At 37.0% G+C, this 23,378-nt stretch overlaps 1 protein-coding gene across 12 annotated transcripts in view; it reads right to left on the bottom strand.

Moving 5' to 3' along the window:
• The window catches only part of CCDC88A (coiled-coil domain containing 88A), a 158,593-nt gene extending 147,342 nt beyond the window's left edge, over window positions 1-11,251 (bottom strand). For all 12 annotated transcript variants that reach the window (XM_072635531.1, XM_072635532.1, XM_072635534.1 and 9 more), the window contains exons 1-2: window positions 10,314-11,251; window positions 10,106-10,206 (exon numbers count right to left, since the gene is read on the bottom strand). In XM_072635531.1, coding sequence (XP_072491632.1) covers window positions 10,106-10,206; window positions 10,314-10,376 — 164 coding nt within the window. In that variant the 5' untranslated portion in view covers window positions 10,377-11,251. The remainder of the gene's footprint in view (window positions 1-10,105; window positions 10,207-10,313) is intronic.
• Between the last annotated feature and the right edge of the window lie 12,127 nt (window positions 11,252-23,378).

The following is a 23,378-nucleotide window of genomic DNA, read 5'->3' as shown; positions in this document are numbered from 1 at the left end:
ACCCAAGAGAAATGTGGAAGAAAAAAATCAACATGATTCAATGACTAAATGGATATGGATGTATTAAAATTTTTAAAAAGCAAAGCAAAGTTGCAAGCTAGAGGGAAACAGGAGTATAATGTTGTCACTAGCAATAATAAGGATTTGGAGAATGACAATTTTAGGGACAATGAGCTCAGTTTTAGCAGTGCAGTTACACAACTGTAAAATCATTGCCAATTCATAGATACAAGGAGTTTCCCTACCTCCAACCATACCTGAACAAGAGTTGTCCCCTATAGTATACCCTACACATGGTCATCCAGGCTTTGCTTAAAAACCACTAGTCAGGTCCTTGTATATCCACCATTATTCTCTACCACATCACAAGGCAAAAACAATTAGATTTTGAATAATTGTTATTAGAAACCTTTTCCCTTAAACCGAATTTAAATCTGCTTCTCTATAACGTCCACTCTTTTGTTCCCTGTTCTGCCCTGTGGCCAAGAAAACAAATCTAATTCCTCCTTCCACCCGACAAGCCTTCAAATACACAAAGACAACCAACATGTAACATACATCTCCTCCTCCAGTATTTGCTTCTCCAGGCTAAATACCTCTAGTTCCTTTCTTGATTCCCCTAATTGCTAATGTCCTGTCTCCCAAACAGCCTTGTATTTAACCACTTTGAATATATTTCTATTTATCCATTTTACATTTATGTTTTTTATGTACTCATCTCCCCATTAAAACATTAGCTTCTTGGAAGAGACTATTTCATTCTTTGTACTCTTATCTCCACCACTGAGATGCCTGACACAGAGGGATGTTTAATAAATACTTGTCGATTGATTAAACCAAACCTCATAAAGCTTTGAATCAAGTCACTTAAACATTTTGGTTCTTCTCTAATTTATCAATGTCCTTCCTCCAAAGTAGCTTCCAGAAGTAAACACAATATTCCAAATGTAATTTGACCAAGACAGAATATAGCCAGGACATACACCTTTCTGGACCTGGGCATTATCCTTCTCAATTAACCATAAGATAGATTTAAGGTTTTTGCCAATTAAAAGACCAGATCTAATAAGCAGCTGGAGCCATAACAATGAAAAAAAAGTGTTGGGTTAGAGATGTAGATTTCAGAATCACTCAAAAGACATGAAACTCTCTGGTTGCTGAAACTATTTTTATAATGTTTTGAGGAAGTTAATGCCTTTTAAAAACAAAGAGGTTAGTCTGAGAAATCAAAAATAGAAATGTCACAGGCAAAGAATTAAAATACAGAAGTGAACAAATACATTTAATGAACACAAAGTTATAAAGGTATGGAAATTCCAAAAAGTAATCCTCAAAATGAACCAAGATAAAAACAAGATATTATGCCAAAATGAATGATTAATAATATAAGCATTACGTATGAGCACTAAATAATACAGTAAATAAAAAGCTAACAATAGAAAGTGAATTATTTAATTTTTAATTTAAATTTAATTAAAATTATTAGTAATTAATGATAAAGGTCAAAATATCAGAATATGCTAATAAAATTTGAACAAATTAATAAGCAGTAAATAACTTGATAGCAAAAGGTAGTACATGTGCAATATTAAAAAAAAATGACCATATTCTATCACAAAACTTAGGGAAGGTTTAAAGAGAAATTTTATATACTGTATTCTAAGCCTACCCTGAAATAAAAATTTGAAACAAACAATACTAAAAAAATTCTGGGTTTAAGAAGAAATCATAAACATAACAGATTTTTCTAGGTTGGAAATTATAAAATTTTAAAAACTGTATATGTTAGCTCGAGCAATGTGATGAAGCCAAAGTTATTCTTAAGGCCAAACTTGCAGCGCTTACCAGAGGCAAAGGGAAAAATAAAGTAATTAAGAGCGTATAGGAAAAAATAAAAAAAAGAAATAAAGCAATGAGCCAAAGGAAAATTTTCAAAAAGGAGGTGAAATTAACAAAATGGAAAAGCAATGAAAATGACAAAACACAGCTAGTTTTTTAAAATGCCAATTTTAATAAACCATTAACAAACTGAATCAAAGAAAGGATAAGCAAGCTCATGTGACCAAAATTAGAACTGAAAAAAGGAAATTATACTGAATGCAAAATAAATTAAGAAAATGATCAAAATTATTATGAAACCTATATATTAATAAACAAAACTTTTCTAATAAAGAATGAATATATGCAAAAATACCATGACTAACAATCTAGGAAATAAATAATTTAACCAAGACTGCTCTCAGAATAAGAGGTCAGTCAGGTTGTTGTCAGATTACCCAATAAAAAAGGAAAAGGACCAGATGGCTTCATAAACAAATTTCCAAAACCTCCAAGGATCAATCCCTATGCTACCAAGACTGCTTATATGCTACAGAGACAGAATGCTATTCAATTATTTTTATGAGCCAAGTATGGTTCTGACACCCAAACTTGGTGAGAATTATAAATTAATCTCATTAATGAACAGGAAGAGAGAAGGCAAATATCCAGGCAACCAATGCTCCTTGTGTGCAACTCTAGTATTGATGCTGATGTGTTGATTAAGATGAATGTTAAGAATTGACAGGTCAATTTGGAATTATGATGAAAAAAAACTGGCAATAATATCCACATCCTTTGTCCCAGGGAACCCACTGCTAGGCCTACACCTCAAAGTGACCATGGGCAAAAATAAAGGAACTATAAACACCAGAACAGTCACAGCAACATTTTCTGTAAAGCAAAAAGCTGGAAACAAAATTATTGGGAAATGGGCTAAACAAATTCATGAATATAAAAATATTATTGTTCCATAAGAATAAATATGAAGAATTCAAAAAAGGGGGAAAGATTTATATGAACTGATACAAAGCAGAGTCAAAGAAACCAAAGAAACAATATACACAAGACCATAACAATGTAATTTAAAAGAATGATAAAAACTAAACTGCAATTGGGATGCAACACCATTTGTCAAATCATGGTTGAACTGCCAACTACAGGTTAGCCATTCAGGTTAGAATTCAGAAAAAATCAACAAAAACATTTTATGAAAAATGATTAGTCCTATGGAATTTACAATAGAGCTTTGTATACCTTATTATTATTTGTAAGCATGTGTATACATCCTTTATTTCAGTAAAATTTATAATAAAATCATGTATGTAAAAAAAAAAAAAAAACCTCAACAAACCATATCTAATTACGACCAGGCTTGGCATGAGAAAATAGATGAGAAAATGTACATCCTCTACAAAGGTAGATAGGGATCAAGGTTCAGAGCTACATAGTTTTAAAAGCTCTCTAGTAAAATCTCCTAATTTTATAGATGAGGAAAATGAGGCCAAGGTAGGTTAAGTAGTTTGTCCAAGGTTACACAGATACTAAGAACCAATCAGTCCTTGGATGATGAGCCCTAGTTCTTATACCATTGTGAGTACACTCCTCTCTCCAGCTTATCAATGCCCTTCCTAAAATGCATCACCTAAAACTGAACATAATACTCCAAATATAGTCTTAACAGGGAACGTACAAAAAAGTTATCACTTCCCTTCATTCTAGTTATAATGTATCTATTAACATAGTCTGAGATCATATAAGCACAGAAACTGCCTTAGGCAGCAAACAGTAGGCCTTCTTACCAGGTAGAGATATATAGCACCAACTCATTTACAATGGAAGATAACAGAAGAATATAAACAATATTAACTCATAAAATAGGAAAAAAAGCAGAAGGGAAAATAAATCTATAGAAAGCTTGCCATCAGATCCAAATACATCACATGACTCTAAGATTAAAATTTAAACTGACAAAGAACAACAAATATATTGAAAATCAGACATCAACATTTGTATAATTCTAAATAATCTTCATTATCTATGGCATTTTATCTGCTGTCTCCAATGCACTAAATGAAGAACTAAGAGAGGTCTCAAGAAAACAAAGTCAGGAAGAGTAGTTGGACCAGACCAACTACACATCAAGGAAATCCATCTTGGAGGGAACGCAATCTTAAAAATATTGAGGGATCATTTTAAAAATTCCAATCAATAAGCATTTATGAGAAGACAAACACACACACACACACACACACACACACACACACACACACCTATCTCATCTTTGTCAAAATTTCTATGAGAATGATCTATCTATACAGTATCAATGATGAAACATGAAAAGAGAAAAGACAAGCATCACAACTTCCTACAACAGACCATATTATTTCAGTTAAACAACTAACTGAAAGAATATCTACAGAACACAAAATACAGAATATAAAATCTTGCTTTTTTATGTCTATTGCAAAAAAAGTTTCATAAGGCCAGGGGTTTGTAACCTTTTTTTTGTATCATGGGACCCCCTTTGGCAGTCTGGTGAAGCCTTCTCAGACCAATGTTTTTAAATGCATAAAATAAAATACAAAGGATTACAAAGGAAACCAATTATAGTGAAATAATTATCAAAATATTTTTAAAAAACAAGTTCATGGACTCCAGGTTAAAAATTACTGCACTAATCCAGGCTGACTTTTAGACAGGTCAGCCTTCAATGCTCTTTTCAACAGAGTTTTTCACACATGTAAAAGATTCACTCAGGGAAACAACCAGAGTTTGAGAACTACTGTATTAAATTATTTACTTAAATCCAAAATTAAGATCCCTTAAGTAGCAATGAGGAAAAAACCTCAAAACTCTTTATAATTAACATAAACATACTACCATGTGACCTTTCTAGTTATAATGTAGTACATTTAAGTATTATAATAGTAGTATTATTATTCACTATGGTTGCATCATGCCACCATATTTTTGTCCTGCTAATTTATTTTCTCTCCCAACTATTTAACAAACATTTTATTAGGCTGCACCAAGCTAACTGCTAGGAGAAAAAAATCTTTCTAAATTCATCCTAGATTGAGAGCTGAAAGGGATCTCCTAGGTGATCTTACTCAATTCTCTCATTTTACAGAGGAAGAAACTAAGATTTAGTGGCAATAAATGACTTACCCAAACTCACAAAGATAGTCAAATCTGATCCCAACTCATCTTACTCCAATGACACTGTTCTTTCCTCAGTACCAGCAGGATACATGTGCCATATACCAATAATCACAATGCACAGTATTAGTACATGAAAAGGTGTTAGAGAAGGTGTTCTACTAATTTCTTCATTAGTGTTCAAAATCCTTTTAAAAAAGGGGGGGGGGACAATAAAATTCCTTAATTTTACAACTCAAAACAGTTGTTCAGGTAACCATTCACTCTGCTTCATGATGCATAAAACAACATGTATGTTCACCAAAGGTGTTCACAATTATCACAGATACATCCTGAACAGAGTCTAAATCAAATAATAATTCCACATAAATGGCAAAGTTTCATACATTCTCCTGTTTGTGAATAACATTTATGCTGATTCAATCAAGATCCAGAAACAGCCTCCTCAACAAGAATCACAATTATTATTATTCAACAGAGATTTGCCTAACAAGCTACACAGAGAAAAAAAGTAGTTTAAGGGGATCCATTGCCCAGAATATCACATGCAAATGAAAGAAAGCCAAATGAATTAGTCCATCAGTGTATATATACCTTAGATGCTGCAACCAAACAATGAGCTAAGCCCTAAATTTAAAGAGTAGAAAGAATCCAGGCTAGATTGCATTTAGGGAGCTGTGAAGCATTTTCAATGATGTCATACTCATCCATGAGATAAAAATCCATTTTAATACCAATACTTTTCCAGTGATGATACATGGTTGTGAATTAGGGAGCACCACAACCTTCCAGTAAAAACTCTTGAGTGATCCAAAAGACTGATCACACAGAATCACAAAAGTTTAGAAACGGGAACCTCATTTTACAGAAACCGAAGTCCAGAAAAGTTACAAGATTTAGTCAAGTAGTACAGACCAAACCTGAACAAGAATCACCTCTATGACAAACACAAGAGGTTGCTTCTGACATGTCTTTATGGCCCCAGATCCTAGAACTTTGCTTAGAAACTTAACGTTTACTGATTGGCAGGTAATGAGGGGGAACCCACTACTCCCCAAGGCAGCCCATTCTGAGAGTTTTCATTAAGAGATTTGTGAGAGTTCTACTACGAGGTTCTTCCTCATATCCAGCCTAAATATGTCTCTTGGCAAGTTCAACTCACTTGTTTTACTTCTTCCACAAAAGTCATAAAGAAGCTGACTAACCCTTCTTTCACAGGACAATCCTTCAAATTCTGAAGACAATTATTATGTCCTATCTCTTTCCTCCTATCCTCACAAGTGTTCTCTAGGAAGCAGCGTCACACTGCCAGATGTGACTTGGACATACAAACCAATGTAAAAGATATCATCAAAATAACATAATAGAAGTCATAGGCTGATCAGGTCACAAGAAAGGATAAATAGCCTCAGCAATGTTAAAAGACCTATCTGAAATCATCCAGCATAACACAGGTATTCTACAGAGGATTCCGCGCAGGGCATGAATAAAAATTAAACAGAACCAGAAGGTATAGATGGGTGGAGGTCAGTACAATTGGAGAAAATACCCACATTAATGAGATCCCAGATCCACTAAAGCAGAAATCTTATACAACGATGATTACAGAATGACATCTCTAACAGGATGATGATGATTTTCTATTTTAGGATCACTGTCATATGTTTGTTAAAAAAAATGAGGAAAAACTAATCACTTAGCTATAACAGCAGGAAAATGCCTCTACAATAAGTAATTAGCTAATCACTCCCCAATAGCTTCCAAGTGGAGGAAAATTCATGCCATGTCACAAGCTCCCACAAGGTTTCATTTGATTTAAGAAACTACTAAATGAATTCCATGATTCACTTCTGCACTTGTTATTCTAAGTGAACACAGAATCCTAAGTAATGAAGGCAATCAACCATATGGATCACCATATCCAGTTAACAGTTCCCTCATGAAATACATCTTGTTGCTCTTAATATTTTATATTTAAAAAAGCACCCCCCCAAGCCACTGATTTTACCAGCATACTTAACATCATTAACACTTGTGTAATATAATGGTAGTAGTTACAGACTGAAAAATACTAATGACAACCATAAAATGCCTTAAATCAGGCACTACATAACTACTTGTTAAAAGTAACAAAAGTTTATTTAAAAAGTTCATAACTGAAATGTTATCTGGAAATTAAGCAGAGAGATTTGGCTTATGTTCCTATATAAAGAATAGTATCTAAAATTTCAACAGATTAATACTCAATTTAATATGTTAATCAGGTCCTCAAAAAACAAGAGTAGACAAAAAAATTTCCAAAGTAAATGAGTTAAACTAATGACTAAAACAAATTTGTACATAGTTTGCCAGTAAATCCTGGAAAAAAAGCGGAACTTCCTCTTTTTTTTTGCATTTTCTGTACATATTTTTTAATTAACAGACTAGATCTTTTAAAACGTCCTTATATGAGTTATTCATAGCAGAGAATTTAACACACTCTAGAAGCTTTATGTAGGGAGAAGATTTAGAGAACCTGAGAAGTGGAACTGAAAATACAGAAGCAGATTTGAAGAAACTGAGGTTTGGGAACAAGCTTATCTCCAAAAAAGACTACCAGAAGACACTATTTTGAAACACTATCCACTTAATGGCAGAGACAAACAATGTAAAATTATGCTCAAAAGTAAAAATAATCTCCAGTGTCTCTTGACACTGCAGCTGGATTTAGCAACATGTGAAATACTTTTTAACAAAGAAGAGAATTTAAAGTAGAAAAAAAGTTATATTTTAAAATCTATAAGTAATCTGCTTTAAATTTGTATCTTTCCTGGTTTTAAAACACACAAGTTTTCTTGAACACAACAATCATGTTTCAGTTTCCAATGCAAGTGTTCAGAATATTACACTTTTAAAATGCACAAATGAGGAAACCTAAGAGGAACAAATTCTGAGTATCTTTTGTCACAGCCACCCTTCCTGTCATGTATTGAACTTAACACAGAACTGCATTTCAGTTATCCTAGCAATTTGCTTAATGGTTGAATATTATAAAAGTTTGTAATTTTGGAAGAAGTCCTGTCCAAAATATTACCATAGACTAGATAGAAACTTACATAAAAAAAATCTTTGGAAAAAAATACATAAATGAAATACACATCCATTCACTAGTTTAAGCTATAGTTGCTTATAGCTGTTTTATCTTCTATCAGGCAACCTTGAAAATGTGTTTAATTCAAATGCTTTTTATTTGATTCTCAACATCTTAAGTGTTCCAGAACTAAACATTTTTCAAGCACCTAACTTTCTATAAAGTTTGTATCTCCAGTTCCTACAAGGGTGCCTGGCACTTTTTTCTTTTTTTTAACCAGACCTGTTATTTCATTGATATAGGGAACTCCCACTTAGGAAACTCATTTTATCAATGCATATTAGCACTCTGTCAGCAATTTATAGTACCTGGCACAAAGCAGGCCCTTAATAAACACTTGTTGAAATGGTTACAATGTTTAATAAGCAGTCAATTCAAAAAATGTTATTCACTGTATTATTAGTAAATTATGTAAAAATTTTAAATTTTGCAAACAAGACAACTTGGGAAAATGTTAAGCAGTCCAATAGCTTTATGGCTAGAGATATGAAAAACAGCACAAAAACTACTTTAGAGGAGAGGTTCTTAAGGTAGGGTTCACAAACCCCCTAGTGGATAGATTTCAGGGGGTGTGTAAACTGGAACTGGACAAAATTACATCTTTATTTCAACATAACTTATTTTCTTTGTAATCCTACGCATTTAATGCATTTAAAAATATTATTCCCTGAAAAGTCCATAGGCTTCACCAGATTGCAAAAGTAGTCCATGACACAAAAAAAAGGTTAATCACTGAATTAGAACATACCCATCAAATACACTTTAAAATTATCAGTATATAAATTTGCAGATATGATCTACATTATTTTACACACAAAAGTAAACTAAAAAATATCCAAGTTGTCATTCTTTGGGAAACGTCCCTAAAAACAATTGCTTCCAGTAATGCACTAAATTCCTACGTATCAAAAATGTCAAATGTCTTGATGTCAAATGTTCCAAATGTCATGCGCTACTTAATACGGATAGTATGATATTACACTTTGTCCAGAACTTAAACCATTTTCATTTCTGGCAACCTCTATTAAAAAGGCAAAGTATACAGATTTGACTTACTGATGAAAATAAAAGTGTTTATTTTTCTTTTAATCAGTTAAAAATGGTATTTCAATAATCAGCTTCCACTATAGCAACACACTTCACTGCTTAATACAATATAGTATGAGCATAAGAAACAAAGAGTTTTTAACTATTAAGTCATATCTAGTTCGATTCAAACATTTAATAAGCACCTATTGCACTTGCAAGGCATTCTGCTTGGCTGTGTGGACATAGGAGTGAAAAACTAGTGTCCTCCTCCAAGAGTTGTGTCTACTGGACAACTTAGAATCTACTGGCTGTCATTTAAGGAAAAAAAAAGGCTTTGTGCATCTAAACCTCAATATTCTCCAAAAATGTGTCCTCTCAGCAAATCTGGCAAGAGTTCACAGATTTTATAAACTTCTTAAAAACTTTTTACAATCACATCAATAGTCCTGACCAATCATTTCTATTGTCTGAAGTTCTATCTTCTACAATCTGTTACTTTAAGAGATTCAAAATTTGAATATTTTTTTAATCCTAAAGGTACAAAAGAAATGTCCATGCAACAAATCCATGTACTTTATATGAGATCCGTTTTTTTCTTATAAACTGGATACATTCCATCTTCTTTCCAGAAAGCGGAATTTATTTTGTAAGGGAGCTACATTATGACACAGTTTGGATTGAATTTACAATATTTAAAACAAACACGGAACAATACATTCTGGTGTTAAATGAAAATTTTTGAAAAAACACCGATATTCTGTTTCACCTTACAATTTTAAAAAATCATACCACCAAAATACAGACAGCATCGGACCATCTCCCTTCAAAGACCACATGGACCTACCTGGACAAAAAGCCGTTTCAGAACTCTACATGACTTCAAATCCCCAAACTGGAAGTTCACAATGGTTTTGTTTGTTTTTAACCAAAGACGAAATGTCCGGCAGAGAAAGAAAAGGTACTTACATTTGTAGCATGACCTGATTCAAGAAGACACCATCCACCAGGGCTACATATTCATCCAGATTGGTCCCACTTCCTGCAGCCAGAGGTCCGAATGTTTTAACCTAAAATGTAATGGCCTTCATCATTAAACAAACTCCGACCTCCCTCTCTGCGGCAAGATGCATCCCCCGCCCCCAGACGAAAAGTGCCTTAGGGGGACCCCACTTACCCAAGTGACCAGGGGGCTGGACATGAACTGTTCCAGGAGTGGAGTAAAAACCTCATTCTCCATCTTACAGATGTGTGTGTCGTTCGTGGTTTGTTTTGTTTTCTAAAAAACTAAGCCCAACGTGGGGGGGTAAAACAAAAAGAATCTTCCACGGGGATGGGTGGAAGGTCGCTAGTTTTTTTCTTGGAATCAATGAAACCCCATTTCCGCAGAGGAGCAGAAGCTCCTGGTGGAGAGGGAAGCCCCGTCCCTCCTCAAAGCAGCAGAGACAGCCGATCGCGGAGCCCGGGGTCCGGCTTCAGCCCCCGCCAGCAGCCGCCAATGTCTGCACCAGGCGAGGAGGGGCAGGGAAAAGGCATCTGGAGGGGGCTGGGGCTGAGGAGACAAAAAGCCCCGCGAGCTTCCCCGGCTCCGGGAGGAGACGCTCCGGGGGGAGCTCCCTTCCCCGAAACCAATCGGCTCCCGGCGTGAGCGAGCGCCCGAGGCAGATGCCCCGCCGTCCGCGAGGGCTCCGCGGAGCTGAGGAGACCGAGCGGGGCGGGGAGGAGGGGAGGGGGCGTCCGGGGCTGCCGAGCCTCCCGGGCCGCCGCCGCCGCACACCAGTCAAAGGCGACGCTCTCCCCCTTCCTCCTCCACCGATACCATGTCTCCTCTCGTAGCCCCAAAACCTCGCTGGCTGCCCCGCTTCCCCTCCCAGGGGTGGGGGCTCGGCGCTGCTGTCCTAACCCGGGGCCCTCGGCGAGTCTCCCCGGAGCTGAGCCTGCCTAGGCTCAGACACGCAGGGACTAAATCACGGCCGTGCCCACCCCCCAGCCGCCGCCGCCGCCGCCTCCTCTCCTCCTTCAGGAGGAGTCAGAGTAACGGCTCCGAACCGCAGAGCCGCATCACCCTCTGAAGCGGCTTGGCACACGCCCGCCAGCCTCCCTCCCGTGGAAGAGAACGCGCTCGCTCCCTCCGCCCTCGATATCCTTCCGCCTACTTTCCTCTCTTCCCACCCCTCCCCGCGCCTAAGCCTCTGGATTGTGGGAGAAGAAAACCGCTGCATGAGCGCGCTCCCGAGCGAGGCGCGCTCCCCGGCTGCCGCCGCCCAGGGCCAAGGGAGAGGCCGGGGGAGCGCGCGCGCGCGCCCGCCGCAGCTGCTGCAGTCCTCGCCTGCCGCCTCAGTCAAAAGAGGTGCCTGGGGGGATGGGGGATGGGGGAGGGGAAGAGAAGGAAAGGGCTTTTCTGTGTCTGCCCCTCTCATCCCCGTGATGTGTCCACTCTCTCTGTCCGACTTCCTCGAATTGTGAAAGAGACGAACCGCATTTTTATTTTCTGTTTTAGAAATGGGAGTCCGGTTATAGGTGCATTTGATCCCGTGCGTTCGCGTCCCCCCACCCCCGCCCCCACCCCCCCGCGAAACGGCTAGAAGGAGGCTCGGGTGCTCGGAGTCACGACCCCGTCACTTCCACCCAGCCCGCGGAGGGCCCATGTCCTTGACAATCACAAGGAAAGGAAACACAGATCCTAGGACCAAAAGCACGCGTTCACACCCGAGGCTGCGCGCAGCGCCGCGACAATGGAGAGCCGCCGGCCCTTCCTCGTACAGACTACTCTCCCGTTAAAAGTAATGACAAAAACCGAGCCGAGCCCCCCTGCGAGGGGGCGCTGGGGAGCAGCCCGGCGGGGTGATCGATGAACCGGGGGTGACTACGCTTCTCGTCGTCAGTCCGGTGCCCACCCAACAACAGCCTCCATCTCGCATCAGACACAGTCTTCTCCTTACTTAAAGACAGGCATTTCTGGGGAATGCTTTCTTTTGAGTGGGGGAGATAAAAGGAGAGATAGAGAGCGTGGCTGGTTGGGTATCTGCTAGCTGGGTTGCCTCTGTACAGCAAGCCACAAGTCCCCTGGGCATCAGTTTGCCCGCCTGTCAATGAATCACAAGCACTACGTGCCAGGCACTGTACTAACTGCCAGAGATACAAAGAAAAACAAAACAATGCAGACCCTCAGGGAGCTTACATTCTAATATAGGAGGTATGCAAATAAAGAGCTAAATGCACCACACACAGAGTACACGGACCTTAACCTTGGAGAGGAAGGCACTAGCAGCTGAGGGGTCAGGAAAAGGCAGTTTGAGCCGTCTTGAAGAAAGCCAGGGATTTTAATGGGCATCAGGGAAGAGGAAGAACATTTCAGACATGAGAAAGAGCCACCCAAAAGACCTGGAGACTGAAGATGGGGTTTCATGGAAGAGGAGCCACAAATAGCCTATAGCTGGATCATAGTATATGTGCAGGGGAGTAAAATGTAAGACTCTAAAGGCAGGAAAGGATCAGGTTGTGAAGAGCAACAGGGGACTTTATAGTTGATCCAGGAGTCAACCCAAAGTCACTAGAGGTTCTTGTGGAGAGAAGTGACTTGGTTGGACCTCTACACTTTAACAATATCACCTTGGCAACTTTGTGGAAAATGCATCAGAAGGGGAAGAGACCAATGACCTCAGCTGAAGTGGTTGTTTTAGAACTGGATGTCCCACAGGCATCTTCAGTTCAACATATCCAAAACAGAACTCATTATCTTTTCCTTCCTTCAACCCCAGCCCTCCTTCAGACTTTCTTATTAATGATAAGAGAAGCACTATCCTTACAGATATCTAACTTTGCAGTCTCAGCATCACCATCAACTCCTCACTCCTATCATGTCCATTCAGTTCTCAAATCTTGCTGTTTCTATTTCCATAATATTTCTTGGAGACACACACACACATACATATGTGTATGTGTATACATATGTCTTCTCTCCACTCAAGTAAGTTACCACCTTAATTCAGGTCCTTGTCATTTCTTCCTTTAATTGTTGTAATAGTTTACCAACTTATGTGTGTGAGATATGAAAACAGAAAGTTACCTGAGTAAACAGTGGTACCCTCAACAGTAATGGGGAATGTCAAAAGAGAGAAGGATTTGAGGGGAAAGATAATGAATTCCATTGAAGGGGTTTGGACTAGGTACCTCTAAGGTCCCATCTAGCTACAATACTATGGTGCTAAATTTCACTGTAAATGCTTCACTATACCACCATGAAAAAGAAGATTCAATGATGAGTCCCTATCAAGGAGGGATTCCCAGTAGATGGTGGGATCTTCCAGATGACATTGTGTTGATTGCATAAAGCCCCAAGACATGAGCCTCTTGAAAAAGATCTGTAATCACTCAAAGGAGTTTGCCTTTTCTACCCACACAGGAAAGACCAAATGAATGAAGACTGTTTACTGCCCAGATTTTGACACACATGTTATTTGGTTGGTTGGTTGTTGTCCTTCGTCTTCAAGGAGGACCAAAATAACATCACCATGATAAAGTGAAATTTCAGTGTGTCCAACTGTGGCATGTGTCACATACATGTGAATGGATACCCAATAGAACTTGTCCAATAGCATGTATATCTGGAACAGAAAAACAGATGAATAATGAGCTGGGCTCAGAGTCGAAAAGGAGGAAAGGCTTATAGAGCTTTCAGGAGATTGCAAAGCATATTTATTGACCCTCAAGCTTACCATAAGAGTAAAAGCCCATCTTTTTAATGCAAACATTTTCAGGAAGATCTGAAACACCACTCCCTCCAAAAACTAAAGACAAGTAGTACCAAAAGAGGCAATGGAAAGATTCAAGGTGGGTATTAAAGGGCTGCAACATAAAAACAAAAGAACAGTTGTAAAAGATGTCAGCAAGAATCGTATGAAAGAAAGACAAGATGGACTTGTCATATGTCCGGAGTGAGAGGTAGATGGTCATGTGCTCTACTGGCACTATTGTATAGTTTAGATTCAAGGAAGACCTATTCTGCTTGTGGATAGATTCCTGGAGGTAAAATTTTAGGAGGAAGAAGACCAGAGTTACATAGGATGGGAATCACTAGAAGAAACTTCCAAAATAACTAGTTGTCAGATCCATTCAAATGTCCTTCAAATGATATATGATTTCATCAACACGGATACATTCTCCATCAGTGACCATTGCAACCAATTGCACCCTAGTGAACAGCCTTCATGATCACTTATGCAAAACCTACACTCCCATCCCCATCTGACCTACCACAAAATTCAAGACAGAGATTACTCTTTGTTTCAGCAAACAGTATAAAGTATAACTACTTTACAAATAAAATATAAATTCTGCTGCTTCCTGATGTGAGCAAATCACTTAACTTCTTAGAATTTTGGTCTTCTCCAGTTCAATAATTGAGATAACATATTATATAGCACACAGATTTGTTGTGAGGATCAAGTAAGATTATTTGAAATTTTGGCAAGCCTTAAAGTATTATATAAAATGTTGGCTAGACATTATTATTTGTTATTACTAATAACAAATGAACAAAGGAATTTTTAATCTAATGGTTAGTGAAGGGAGAGTTATAGAAGTTGCATTAGTTACATTAGCCAACCAACACTCAAGGAAATCTGGGTTCCCCCAAATTGACCAGGCAAGCCTAGGCCTTTTCGAACCTACCCTTGATTTTTCTCCTTTAAAAAATGGGAAAAAGAAACTTGTTTGTTGAAAAACCAGGAAACTTTAGATCACAATAAGGCCTGGTGATAAGTATCTAAATATTCTACAATTCACAGATAGCCTTAATTTAACAATAATGTAAAAAAAGTTTTTTGTTTGAATAAAATCCTAAATATCCAACCAGGTAATATTTCTAAGTCTGACCAAGGAACTACTATACATTTATGATCTGAGTGCCTCAGAGATACAGATATATTCATGATTAGAGTTGAAGTTCTACAGGTCATAATTGATTCTTTGGGATTGCTATCCAAGTTGAGACCATGACTGGGGGAGAGGGAGATGAGCTGGAGCATTAGGCAGATTCCAGTTTGGATTCTCAGTTGTGTTTCCAGAAACAACAAGCTAGTGGCTGCTGTGGAGTATCTGTTGAAGAGAGAAAAGCCCTTTCAGGCATTTTTGATGTGAGATCAGAGACTAACTTCTGATCATTGCAGATTAGGTTCTCCCTAGACCTTTTCTCTCTATAGAGCCAAGCACACTGATGGAGGAGGTTGGAACAGACTGACATTACTGTTGGTGGCTTCTTCTTTCAATCAATGGGAAGACAGGGAAGATAACTCCTTTTCCCTGGATTGCTTTCCACATGATTTTTCCCTAATTTTTAAAAAACTCTTTCTGTTGTTTGACTTTTAGTCTGTGTCAGTTGCCTATAAGTGATCTGTGACTCACATTTCATAATTAATTGCATGCAGGGGGAGTGCAATATACTACACAGTGACCGAAATAGTACACACAGAATTACCTCTCCAAAATTCTAGGGTTTCTCTATCCAGAGGCTGAATTGACTGTGAAAGAATGTACTGGTTTTGATTTTTTAAAGCAACTTTTACACATTCCAAAATTTCAATGTTTGACAAACCTAGTTAATTGAGACTAAGTACCCCCTAGACCAATTAATGGTGAGAAAGATTTAGGCATCTGAGCAGGCATCTGAATGGAGGTATGAACCAAGGGAAAGTCGTATTTCCTAGGCTGCCCAGTGGAAGGAGAAAGATGTAGGTCCTTGTTCCTACAGTGGGAGGGAGCCATAGAATGAATGCCTCTTCCTAGTTTTTGCTTTCCATTATAAACCTCCAAACCTGGTAGGTAGCAACATCTGATAGTTCATATTATAAATAATCTTATGGTCTTGACATCTTCACATCCTGTGTAATATGATAGTTTCCAATCTTTCTTTAGCCCAAGAAGATTTTTCCATCAGGGTTTTTTCAAGCTAAGGTAGCTATGCTTTAAAAAAAAACAAGAAACCATATACTTATCTTCCTAAAAAAAACTGTCCTTTTTTACAATATTGTATTCTGAGGTGGAGCATCTTTGCCAAAATCATGAGGACAGCATCCAAGATGTTTGTTTGCCTTTCTTAAGTGGAAGAGTAGGTCATGGACCTAGATCTTTGGCAGAAGCTCCTCTTGCTCTAACTGCTGCTATTTACTGTAGTTGGTGAGTATTTCAGTGAAACTGGGTGAGTCACGTAGGATGAGTCCCCGTGGGTGGATTGTAAGAAGATCTTATTATATTATCTTCCCCTACACACCCGCCCTTTTCAGAACTTCCCTATTTCTGTCATGGACACCACCATCATTGCAATCAATGGGTTCAAAACTTTGGTGTCATCCTTTACCACGAACTCCCACTCACTCCTCATATCCACTCAGTTGACAAATGTTATCATTTCTATTTACACATCATCTCTCAGCTCTCCATCTCACTACTCACACAATCACCCTGATTCAGGATTTCATCACCTCTGGCCTGCTTTTGCAGTATTCTCCTGACTGATCTCCCTTTTGCAGGTCTTTCTATACAACTGCCATAGTGATTGTCCTAAAATGCAAGTCTGACTGTATTATTCACTACTCAATAACAATGATGATCATAATAATAGCTAACACCAATATATGCTATGAAGTTTGCAGAGAGTTTTACATATAGTATTTCAAAATCCAGTGGCTCTCAGGGACTCTAGAATAAAATATTATTTCATTTTATCTTATCCTTTTGAAATTTATATTTTGTGTTTTATAATATATATGATTATTATGTATATTTGTACATGCATATTACTTAGCAAATATACATATTGGGGCATGTGCTCAAAATGTTTTTATTGCTTGGAAGCAGTAAAAGGAGATAAAAAGAAATTTGAAGAGAAGCTGTGGAGAAGCCTACCCAGGCACAATTTTAAAGCACTGTGAACCAATTTGCATCCCTTTAAAATCAATCAACATGCTTTTATTAAGTGGTAAGTACATATATGTAAAATGAATACAAATTAACCTTAAAGGAGAAAGCAGTCAAAGTAGGGGAACTAGGAAAGGCTTCTTATAGAAAGTAGAGTGTGTCCTAAATATTGAAGGAAGCCCAGGGTTCCATTCAAGACTTGAAAATAAGGAGGAAATACTTTCCAGGCAAGGAGGACAGCCAGTGAGGTGAAAGAGTTTTATGTGACAGGAAAAGCAAATAGAACAGTATAGTTGGATCATCTAATATATGGAGGGGAAGTAAAGTGTAAGAAAACTAGAAAGGGCCAGATTGTGAAGAGCTTTAAATGCCAAACATAAGACTTTATGTTTTATCCTGAAAGTCATAGGGAGCTATTGGAATTTACAGAGTAGGAGAGTGACTTGGTCAGACCTCCACTTTAGGAAAATCACTTTGGCAGCATTGAAGAGGATAAATTGGAGTGGGAAAGATTTAAGACAGAGACATCTATTACAATAATCTAGGGAGGAGGTGGTGAGGGCTTTTAAATTGAGGTTGTGGCTATATGAGTGGAAAGAAAGGGACATGTATACCAAAAATATTATGGCTATAGAAACAGAAAAATTTGGCAACTTTGGGCGAGAATGAAAGGAGTTGACAATGACAAGATTGCAAAGCTGGATGACTAAAAGAACAGTGCTACCTTCATCAGAAATAGGAAAGTTAGGAAGAAGGGAGAGGGAAGGAAAATAACAAGTTCTGTTTTGGGTATGTTAAGTTTAAGATGTCTATTTCACACAGTTACCAGTCTTTAGCAGCCAAAATGACTTTGAAGGAAATGACAACTAATGATATATCAGACTGTTTTTACTGCTTTTCAAATATATGTATCACTTTAGTAAATCAAGATATGCATTCTCCTTATTATGAAATATATAAAGATTAGAATAAATCTGCCATGAATTTCCTAAATTCTTATCATTAAAATTATTGGCATTACCTTGCTTATACCACCAATATCTATAAAAATGACTGTCAGAGTGATAAAGTCTGAAGGTGACCCTTTATATAAGCCATAAAATTTTAGTTATAAGGGACCCTATAGATGAGCTCATCTAATCTCATCTGAAAGATGCAGAGCTAAGGCCCAGAAGGTGTAAATCAAGACAATTTTATCATTTCTGAACCCCTACATATGAGTGTCTCTACAATTTTATAATCAATCTATCCATCCATCCATCTATCCATCAATAAACATTTATTAAATGCCTCCTTTGTTCCAAACACTGTGCTAATCTCTGAAGTTCTGGGTCAAGCTCAATTAGGTGGGATCAACGTTCAGAATTAAATGAAATGAAGCATTCACAGACCATATAAAATTTAAAGAAAGGAAGTTTACTTGACAATAGCATGAAAATGGTATTCAACAAAGACATGGCATTGGTTCAGCTGGTCACAGTTCCCTACATCAATGAATTTCCAAATAATGGCATCCCCAGTCAGAAAGGTGTTTATTCACAGGGCAGTGGGAAGTTTAAAAAGCCCAAGGAGGCCTGACTGCAGTATACCTTTGTTTGACCTTAATCCCCTGGACCTATTTAGTCTTGAAGACATTTTCAGTTGTCTTTTTAGAGAAAAGCTCTGTATCAGGGACTTTGCAGTCAATATTCTTAATCTTGATCATTTCTAGTTACAAAATGGGGGGCTTTCTAATATGGGTTCCAACCAGATTAACAGTAGATGTTGCTCCTATCCCCATATGTGGGGATACAAAGTAAAATCAGTCACTACCTGTGTGGTTCATATGTCCTATTGGGGGAGGCAAGATATATACATAAAATACGTATAAAATAATCTCAGATATTCAAATGAATCTGTGATCTTACCAATTTAGAAGTTCCTTCCCACTACACAGATCATAACCCATTTATTCATGTTAATCCTGTGTGTGACTCTTATCTATATAGTCTCAAATAGTATAATACCTGGCACATAATAGGTGCTTAATATGTTTATTAACCATGGACTAAATTCATTGTAAGGTGTTTACCAACGTACTGGTGGCCTCCCCTCTTAACATTATACCAGTAGAACACTCTGGCTGGCTGCCTGTATTGTAGGGACAACATACCCCCAACTCCGGCTAAGTTAGTTTTCCCAAAAACTATTAAAACTATCATGGAAAATATAATTGGCTGAGAGAGTTGAGGCTTGTAGCTTCCTGTTCGATCTATAGACCTTTGAAGTTGTACTGAGAAGAGCTCTACATGCTGAAGTAAAGGCACAGTTTATATACATATTTTGGAGTGGGAAAAGGGGAAGGGAGGTGGATTACAGACAGGACAATACAGGTGTTTCTGAATCCTATGGAAATAGTGTTCTTTCAAGTCTTGGGGGTCGTGATTACTTGGTGGGGCACAGAACCAGATTTCTGTGACGGGAACAGGCTTTATGATATTTGATTCACTTCACTTAAGGCATACAGGCACAGGAATGTAGTGATTGTGAAAGCACTGTCAATGGTTTGATTGATCATTTCAAGCTCTATTGTGAGTTTCTGACTTGTAAGCCAGAAAAGGCAGCTCTGAGAAATCTAAATTATTAGTATATTCATTACATATATCGATTAATATGAAAATCATAATTCCCTTCATACCCCTCAGAATTGACATATGCTTCTTTATCTCATTTCACTCCAGTCCTGCTGAATATCACCAAATATTGAAGGCCATTACCTGACTCAGATACTTTAGATTCAAAAATGGAATGAAATGAGAGAGAAGTATACTGGAACTAGCCCTTGAGAACTGATTGTTAAATTTTCATTGTGAGCATCCCAGAAATCAGCAAATAGCTACAAATCAGGGCTTGAGTTACTGTTTTGTTGATTGTCTAGGCTTAAAAAAGTGTTGGAGAAAATGTTAATAATGCAGATTAAACATAAAAGTGTGTCATGGAGAGCCAGTTGTTAAACATTTACCACCGACACCCCTGGAGACACTTAGATACTATTTAATGGATTATAGAAGAGAATTTACTTAGCCACATCATGTTAAGGATTTTCAAACAAGAATACAGCATTGATCCAATGGAGTACAACTTTCCTACCTCAAGGATGTGTCAAGACTGAGAAAGCAGCTTCTAACTTCTCCTGGATGGCTTTTGTACTTAAATCATCTGGAAACTCCCACCCTGACTAATTAAATTTTGAGGTAGGTAATTCCCTGGGAATCCAGGATGAGTACAATTGGGGGGAGGTTTTGCAGAGGAAGCATTACACAAGTATGGTTTATCATTAGAGAAACAATAAGTTATCATATAAATGACAAAGATAAACAAAACCACATGATTATTTCAATAGATATGAAAAAGTCTTTAATACAAATATACTCATCTGTGTTAAAAAAAATAAAAACAAAACCACCATGGCTATACAGGCCAAATATACTCTATTGAATGTAATTTAACTTTATCTTGATGACTGGAGAGCATCATTATGAATGTCAGAAATTCCCATAGAGTTGCTTGTTTGGGTAATTTTGTCCCTATTAAATACTACAAGACTGCTGGTTCCTACGGTCTTTTGTGTCTTTTAATATGAGACTGCCCACCTTATTTATTTTTGGGGGTGGGGACTGTTGTCTAGATGTCTGTCTCTAGTAGCATCCCCTTCCCTTATGCCATTGTATTTCATTTGTTCTTTTTGATCTGTGGATTCCAAAGAACCAAGTTTATTAGGGCTTAAAGTAAAAATAAATAGACTGAGTAAGAGCCTCAGGGACTTTCCAATGAATTAAGAGCATGGATTTTACTTCAAGGACTCTGAGACATCTATTTTGGTTAATAATGGAGTCCTATTTCTCAATTCCTCACCATATTCCAGGGAGAGAGTGGTAGATAAATCACCTCAGGGTAAATGGATTGTTCCTGTAATTCTTTTTGTGGTTTTTGCTATATTATGACAAATATCTATTAACCTATGTTGAATTTTCAGACAATTGTAGAGAATTGGTTTTATATTATATTATCAGGTTCATGCTATTTCTCCTATAATCCTAAAAACTACAAAAGTTGATGATTCATATTTTTTCTTAAAATATTTTTATTCCTAGCCTTTATTTATACATTACCTTGCTTTCCAAATATATCTCTTCCCCTTCCCTTTCCCCATAGAACTATCCTTTGTAATAGAGAAGAAAAAAAAAGCAGCTCAGCAAAATCACTTGACACATAATTAAATCTAACAATATATGCAATGTTTCACACCCATAGTCTCCCACCTGTGCAAAGGGAAGGGGTGCATTTTGTTCTTCTTCAGGTCAAGTTTGATTATCATAATTACATGATGTTGAGTTTCATTTTTTTTTTTTTTGTGGTGGTGGCATTCTCAGTGATTCATACTTAATTGCAGTGCTGCTGAAGCAAGGATACTAAACTAATGGAAGTCTGGGAGAAAGAAAAGAAAGCAAAGCCTGTATAAAAAGAGTAAGAAAATAATGAAATGAATAACAAGGAAAAAATCAATATGTTGTTTGCAAAATCTCTCCTTTCTGTCTGTTTTACAAGCCTAGTACATTCTGGGTATTAAGAGATGTTACAAATACCAGTTAAAAAAAAATCACCCTTTGCCAAAAATAAATACAAGAAGAGATGATACAGCAATAATGAAAAGAAGCAAAATTAACGTGTTGTTCATTTACTTCGGTAATCATCACAGAAATGTGAATTTCTATATCTTCACTGTAGTAAGATATAAAAACTTAGAACCTTCTAAACACATAGAGATGATACAGGGTATTCTTGCATGTAATAGGAGCATCTGCAAAATAGGGGTTGAGTTAGTCACAGTATACCCTTTCAAGTCAATAAAGCAAACAGATTTCAGATTCCTGAAAATGAATGTGAGCAAAGAAAAAAAATCAAAGACTTCTCATTCTACTGGCCAAAAGATACAGATCTGTTTCCATCCTGAAAAGTGTAAATTACAAAGGACAGTAAACTCATGTTACAAATGAAATGATCTGAAAAGACCTTTCATTTCCTCTTGCTAGCTTGTCACTAGGGATATATATGTTTTGAAATATATAGTACTATATATCTTCTAATCTAAACTTTGAGGAGTTGAGTCCTATTAGATTTAAGTCTGTCTTTGTTTCTTCAATTTCATTTTATGTGTTTATGGCAAGTAGATTATTTCTTAAATTCAATTTGGGCAGGGGGTACAAAACATTTATTTTCAGTTTTATTAAATGAATTCATGAATTAAAGAACTGTATTTATCAATCTAAGATAGCAACATATATTTCTCTGTTATTTGGAATTAAATATTTTATGTCATTCAAGTATTACATTCATTTCATAAGGATATTAAAAATGACCATTATAAAGACATAAAAATTATTCGCTATTTGAACACTCATAAATTTTTCTGAAATATAGTTGTAATCACAATCATCATCCCATTTATTAGCTTAGAAAATATAAGAAAATGTAAAATCCCACAACCATATCTGAAATGAATTTATGAAATATTTAATGGAATAAGAATATTTTCACTGAGTTTTCTAACTCTATATGTCAGAACTATCATCTTCATTAATCAGCATTTATTGAAGATAATGCATGGGGCATATAGAAAACAAAGGAAATTATAATTACATAAGGCCAAAAAACTTTTTTAAGTTTGAAAAAAAGAGGAAATAAGTATCCAGACATTGTTTACAACAGTGGTTTCCAAAGAACGGTATACTAGACCAAAGGGTATTCAAGAAAATTCGTTAGGGCACGGGAAGAAAATATTACAACTTCTATTTGTATTTATTTATATATAATAAAAGAAACTAAGCTTTACTAATACTTAAGATATGGATTGGCACTTGTGGCCTCACTTGCTCCATATGTTAGACAGTCATGGGTACATATTGGATTCAATATAGCCTGAGGGAAGAGTGCCAGCTCTACAGTACAGATGGATGGACAATAATCCCCTTACTTGTTCATTTACATTCAACAAACTGAAAAATATTACAGCTTACGTTTATCAGGCTAAATGGATTTGTGCACTTTATCATCTAGTTTTAACTAAGTTAAATCTTCACAAAATGCACAAATGGTTTAAAAAGTTTTTTGCAAGGAAATTGCAGATTGAAGATCATTATGTGAACATAAGAAAATAGCAAAGTTGACTGTTAACTTTACTCAGTACAAGCTATCATCCATATTACAAGGCAAAAACAATGACAATCTAACCGAAAAAGAAGTAGGCCAAGTCAGTTACCAAGAAGATTATTTGAAATACAGATTT

This window comes from Notamacropus eugenii, chromosome 1 (assembly GCF_028372415.1).
Source record: "Notamacropus eugenii isolate mMacEug1 chromosome 1, mMacEug1.pri_v2, whole genome shotgun sequence".
NCBI classification, from domain to species: domain Eukaryota; kingdom Metazoa; phylum Chordata; class Mammalia; order Diprotodontia; family Macropodidae; genus Notamacropus; species Notamacropus eugenii.
The sequence above is the reverse complement of the archived record's forward strand: the minus strand, read 5'-3'. Positions and strand labels throughout refer to the sequence as shown.